This window comes from Cebus imitator, unplaced genomic scaffold (genome assembly GCF_001604975.1).
Source record: "Cebus imitator isolate Cc_AM_T3 unplaced genomic scaffold, Cebus_imitator-1.0 Scaffold172, whole genome shotgun sequence".
In the NCBI taxonomy this organism is placed as follows: Eukaryota; Metazoa; Chordata; class Mammalia; order Primates; family Cebidae; genus Cebus; species Cebus imitator.
Genome location: NW_016107487.1, coordinates 3,996,735 through 4,003,252, shown reverse-complemented (window position 1 = coordinate 4,003,252; position 6,518 = coordinate 3,996,735). Strand labels below are relative to the sequence as shown.

General features: G+C 48.8%; 1 protein-coding gene across 1 annotated transcript in view; it reads right to left on the bottom strand.

Annotated features, from left to right (window-relative positions):
• Window positions 1-3,211: 3,211 nt before the first annotated feature.
• The window catches only part of LOC119473645 (uncharacterized protein C2orf91-like), a 56,984-nt gene continuing 53,677 nt past the window's right edge, over window positions 3,212-6,518 (bottom strand). Inside the window, exon 4 of the mRNA XM_037744404.1 lies at window positions 3,212-3,740. Within this exon, the coding sequence (XP_037600332.1) occupies window positions 3,730-3,740 (11 nt within the window). The 3' untranslated portion in view covers window positions 3,212-3,729. The remainder of the gene's footprint in view (window positions 3,741-6,518) is intronic.

Sequence of the window (6,518 nt, the reverse complement as noted above, 5' to 3'; positions counted from 1 at the left end):
CAGCCGGACCGTCCCTCAGCTCCCAGGGGACACTCCACAAAGCTATGCAGACTGGACTTGGAGACTGACTCACACTCCCACTCAGAGAAAAGTGTAGAGAGGGGGTTCGAGGAGCAGGGCCAAGGTTCCAGGGACAGAATGTCTAGGAGGGGGATTGGGGTGAGGGTACACCGATGCAATTACTGTGGCAGCTCAACATTCAAGGGAGGGGGAAGACAGGAACAGCACCCATTAAGTAAGATGTACAGCAGAGATGGTAAGCTGCAAAATCTGAGGCTTCAGCTGCTGGAAGGTCTTAGGGACAGAGATCATAAGACATAATAGACTTTGAGGGTTTACTACTCACTAGACTCTATATGCATTTATTATCTCTTATTTATTACTTTGTGTAACTCTTATAACAATCTTGTGAGAATAGAAACGCTCACATACCCATTTTACAGATGAGAAAATGGACATTTTTGAGAGGATAGCTAAGGTTACATAGCTAGTAAGTAAAGGAGCTGGGATCTAAACCAAAGCCTATCTAACCAGAGTGCACACTTCTTTTCAGTGTAATTTTTTTACATTTTTAAGCTCTGGGATACGTGTGCAGACGGCACAGGTTTGTTACATAGGTATACCTGTGTCATGGTGGTTTGCTGCACCCATCAACCCATTGTCTAGGTTTCAACCCTACATGCATTAGCTATTTGTCCTGATGCTCTCCCTCCCTTCCCCACACCAGACAGGCCTCGGTTTGTGCTGTTCCCCTCCCTGTGTCCATGTGATCTCATTGCTCAGCTTCCACTTATGAGTGAGAACATGCCGTGTTCGGTTTTCTGTTCCTGTGTTAGTTTGCTGAGGATGATGGCTTCCAGCTTCATCCATGTCCCTGCAACATTCCTTGTTACGGCTGCATAGTATTCCATGGTGTATATGTACCACATTTTCTTTAACCAGTCTATTGTTGGCAGGCATTTGGGTTGGTTCCATGTCTTTGCTGTTGTAAACAGGAGTGCACACTCTCGACCACCACACTGGAGCAACACGCCCTACAACGGTGACCGTATTCATTATCCAATTAGTAACTAGTATGTGGAGGAGATTGGGAGGAGTTTTAAGATTCTGAAAGACAGTCTGGCATCATTTTAACCAGGGAATTAATCATCCATTCCATGTAGCATCATTTTCAGAAAAGGTGTTCCCTGCCACTCACCCTAAGTGTTCGTATTCTATGGCTAGATAGGCCAGTGCATGATCACTCCTTTTTTCAATACTTCTTCCAACAAAAACACAACAGAGCACGGTGAGCTGAGCTTACACTTCTTACCAGAGGCCTCTGATGTCCCATCTGTTATTAGGATACCAATCCATGGCTCCTCACCTTCTAGTAGTCTCGGAAGAGGCGGTAGGCCCTGGAAACACCCTGGATACAAAACCAGAGCAAGAGGAGGAAGCTCCACCTCCCACCTCATTCTTGCCCAGAAATTTGCTCTGTCTTTCCCATTTCTTGCCCTCCCCAGATAACCCACCACAATTAGACAAAAGGCCTCAAGATGTCTGCAGAGGGGAAGGATGAGGGCAGAGGTCAGCTTTTCTCTTTCAGTTGATTGTTTTCTGATTGTTTTAGACTTGATCTAGTCAGGAAGAATCTGTCCCTCTCAGCAGGCAGTGGGTGGGGAGAGGTACCAGCAGACTTAGAAGTTTATATGGAATGTATTAAACCACAGTACAAAAAAAAAGGCATGAGAAGCTAAACCAAAGAGGGAGATGCAGTTGTACAAAGTCAGGGATTGAAAGAGCCCCCAAGGTACCAGAAGGTCCAACATAGTAAGAATTTTAAGAGGTGATAAAGGTAACTTGCTGTCAAAAGAGGCAGATATTACTAAAGAAACAAGTGAAATTGATTCCTTTCTCAAGCCACCATAAAGGTGAATGGCTACCAGATGGTCAGACAGAAATACCTGTCCACAGGCTGCCAGAGAGAAAAATAAATGCAAGGAGAAATCAGATCCTCCTCTGAGCAGGTGAGCAGGAAATTAAAATATCTGTACACTGACCACAAAGCAAGACCACACATGGTCATGAAGAGGCTGTTTGGAAGACAGCAGGAGTGTAAGTTAGCATCTATCCTCTCTATCCTCTCTGCCGGCCCCACCCAGAGAGCCCAGTCACAACCTCACAGTGTCAGAGGGAAAAGCCTTTGGAGAAAACCCAGCAGTACCAACAGGAATCAAGATGGAACCGAAGAGACCCAGGCCACTGTGGGACAACCTCGCTCACCTCCTAGATGAGGCATCGGTCCAAGTAACAATTACTTGAGCACTTGCTCTGTGCCAGGCCCTTGGCCGGGAGCTTTTTAAGGGTTTTACGAAGTGTAGGCAGCTTCCGAAATGGCTCTCAGTGATTCTTGCCTCCCATGTAATCCCTTCCTCTAAGCGTGGGCTGGACCTAAGGACTTGGTTCTAATGAAAAGAGTATGGTAAAAGTGATGGGGTGTCACTTACTCCCATCAAAATATCTGCAATTTGTGCTTCATAGCACATCTCTCCACTCCAGACTTGCCTTTCAGATTCTGGGCATCGGTGAGTAAATCTTCATCCTGTCTGAATAATCAGCTTCTCTATGGGCTTGTTGCTACATTTCTGCTAGAAGACACATACCATTACACTAGGGGGAGGAGGGAGTTCAGCCTCCTCTTGCCATTGTTCTGCTCCTTCCCAATCCATCTCCTGCCAACCACAAATTAGCATTACACAGGCATTTACAGTGCAGCCTCTAGGGATAGATAGAAGCTGCTAATCCTTAAGAAGGGGGACTGGTACAACAGCAAGTGACCTGCAGCCTCACTCCCACTCATGGGGTGTTTCTGTGCAGCACATCCCGCTCTTTTGTGAGCTGGCCAAGTCAACCACAGATGGTGCAGTCACTGGGCCTTGGGCAAAGAGGAGACACTGGAAATCTAAGGGGCACCAAGCTTTGCAAATGCCTGCATGACACATGTTCGATGACTCTATTTATCCCCAGCAGATGATCCCCTTGGGATGGATTCCTTCTCAGAGCTTCCAGTACTGTCTTTGTCAGTACACCCTTCCATTTTCCATTTCTACTGGTCAACATTAGTGAATGGCTCCAACTAGGACCAATCCAGGGCATGAAATCCCCTGGGGGGTCAAGGCTATGGTTCCCACCTGCTCCACCCTCTCAGCAACTTGGATTAACAAATCCTGGGTTTGTTTTCTTTTATTTTTCTTAAGGGATTGATTTGGCCCTCTGAAGTATGATTGAAATTCCTGATCCCAAAGGAAGACAGCCCTGGCTGGATTCCCAGGGTTGTTTCTATCCCCGGGCATGGACTTCAGGGCCCCCAGGGGCCTCCGATTCCAACTCTTCCTGCTGCAATCCCAAAGGCTAGCTCTGGCAGCAGCCTCCTCCAAGGCTCCCTGCTCAGTTCATGGGCCCTTATCCTGCAGCTGGGTCTGGAAACAGGAGGAGTTTGAATGAAGCAAAGCCTCTTATCACAAACATTTCCTGCTTATTCCCGCCTGACCCTGCATACCATAGCCCTTCCCTGGCTAGTGAGGCCACCAACGCAGCCCTCACACAAAAGACTTGAAAGGCAGGGTCCCCAGACTTCTCTCTCCTCCAGATTCTTCTCCATCCACACTGTCTCTCCTCTCTCTAGGGAGCTCACAAGATCTTCCAGGCCACCCAAACGGTTCAGTCGCTGAAAAGCATGGAAGGAATTCAGGTGGAACCTGCAAGAAAGAGGACAAAAGGCAGGTAGGATTTCTAGTTTAAACAGAAGATGTGACTCACAGCTGGAGATGTGCCCACATCCCCAAGGACCCCACTGTGCTAGCTATGACAAAGAGATGGAGACAGAGTTGGGAGAAAGGCCTGCACACCTGTGTGTGTTTGTGTGTGTGTGTCTGTCTGTCTGTCTGTCCCTGGCATCCCCATGTTGTGGCGCACATGTGCTGCAGGTGAGGCTGAAGCCATATGGACTGTTGGTGGTGTATGCTGACGGACTGGGAGCCAGGGCCAGAGGGTCTAGCCAGCCCAGCCCAGCTGTGCTCAGCAGGTCACTGACTTCCACAGCCCCTCTCCCCAGCCTCTCTCCCCTCCCCACACCTGGGGCACCCTAGTCCCACCCCTTCCCCCCAACCCCCCCCACCCCCGCCTACACTGGCCTTCTCTCTGCCTCCTGCCCCCAGCACGCTGTGTGGTCCAAGCCCTCTGCCACAAGAAGAGCCAGGGAGGGAGGGATGGGCCTGCATGTTTACAGTCAAGCATAACTGAGCCTTTATTTTAAATAAATAAAACTTTTAGCTAGTTTTTATTTTCCCTTTCTTTCCAAAAGCAGTTCTTGTCCCTCCTTCTCTTCCTCCTCATCATCATCATGGCTGAGCCTTTATCTATGGGGCCACCCAGGGAGGGGCCGTGGGAGGAGGGAGGAACAGAGGCCAGACTAACCCTAGTGCCTCATGTCTTCTCAGGCCATGTGAAGTTCTTTCTCTCTCGTTCTTTCTCTCTCTCTCTCATCCTCACAGAGCCCCAAGGTTCTTATGAATTCAGGGATGTCCAGGCCTGAGGAACAGAGACTAAACAGGAAGCCCGGGCTCCATCGTCAGCGTGCTGTCCATCTGTTCCCCCCAGTCACAGGGTTGCTCACTCCCCATATGAAATCACCGTCCATCTGTCTTCCTCTTTGGTCTGTCATCTCTGTCTCCCCTGTTGGATCCTCATCCATCTGTCCTTCCCGTGGGATGCTGTCTCTCAGGGTCTCCTCTGGGTTGTCATCAATCTGCCTTCCCCACGAGATGTTCCATCTGCCTGTTTCCCCATTGGCCTGTCATTCCATACGATCCCCTTGATCACCCTTTTCTGTCCATCTGTCTCATCCCATAGGACTTACTTTTGCCCATCTGTCTCCCCGAATGGGGCCAGCAATGGTGAGTCTCTGAGGCATGGAAACAGTTGGGACTCTCTTCTGGTTTTGATCCCAGCAACCACAATAGTAGCTACCATCAATCAAGTATCCATATGCCATACACTTTACATACTTTATTCCCTTTTGCCCTCCAATATGTGCTTATTTTCCTATTTTACTAGAAGGAAACTGAGGCTCAGAAAGGTTAATTGTCTTGCCTAAGGTCACACAGCTCCTAATGGGAGACACCAGGTGAAAACCAGCTCGCCTGTATGGAGTCGGGGTGAGGACTCAGTCTTTTACTCCATCCCCAGGATGTAAGGCTCCCCCTCCCCTGGCCTCTCTGCACATTTAATTTACACTTTGCTGCTGGATGTTTTCAGACTGATGAAGTTTCCTCCCTGCCCTGGCTCTGCACAAAAAAGTGAGGGAAGAAAAGCAGCCAGATGTGAGAGCATTTCGAAGGTCTTTTTGGGGGAATGGGGAGTGATGTTAAATAAACATCCAATGGTATTCTTTCTGCTAAACGATCCATTTTCATGGCACCCAGGAGTTCGTCCAAGGGTCTCTGGGTCACTGGGGAAAAGTATTCCGTGTGTTTTGGCTCCATATTCTTTCATTGGCCACAAAGAGCTAATTCTTCCAATTAATGAAATCAGCACCACTGATGGAGATGTACTGACAAATTATTTTCAAGATGAATATATTCACACCCATGGTGGGATTGATTGGTCTGAAGGATTTGGAGGCTCCAGAGAGAAGGTCCCCCTGCCCACCGAAGACACTGAGGTCATTCATGGTGGCCGGGATGTTGGCCACCACCTCAAGGATCGCCGCTCTCCACTGGAGCCACGGAGACTGGACAGGGTTGTCTGTGTGGAAGGACTGCTTATCAATAGGCTTCTGTATAGCCTCAGCAGGTCCCCAGCACCCCCCACCCCCCACTGCCCCAGCCAAGTCCCCTTCAGGGCCTGGTCTGAAGGGCCTATTCAGCATTTAGGACTCCCTGATGGGAAGTGAAAGAGAAACAGACAGATGCTTCCGTGGAGCTGGGGAAAAGCTGGAAGCCTAGAGACAGGAAGAGAAGCTTGAAGCCACCAGGGAGGAGCCCAGAGAGAAGAAAAAAAGCAGGCCAGAGGCTCTATAGGATAAGAAAGACAAGAGGGGAGGAGGGGAAGCTGTGGGAGGGAAGAGAGAGGGTGGGAGAACCAGAGGAGGGGGAGGAGGCCGGAAGGAAGAGATCCCAGTTAGGAGACAGACCAGAGCCAGAAAGCAGTGTGGGATTTAAGCCACAGATTTAATTTCCTGATATTTTTTCAGGCTGATATTAGCAGCATTTTTCATTCCCCAAGCAGATCTGCCAATCATGAAAAAGTGATCCGGAGTGAACATGGTGATGGGCCCAGTTTGAACCTGAACAGACCCATCAGAATAGCTCAAGGTCAAAGCAACATTTTCTCTCTTTTTCTAACCACTAGAAACTAAGGACATATTTTGCTTCTGGCTGGTCTTGAAGGAGGGGGAAAGAACATTTTCTAGGCAGCTCTGGTGAATAAGTGACAATCCAAAGTCAAGGGCTAAATGATATCTGTTAATCATTTTT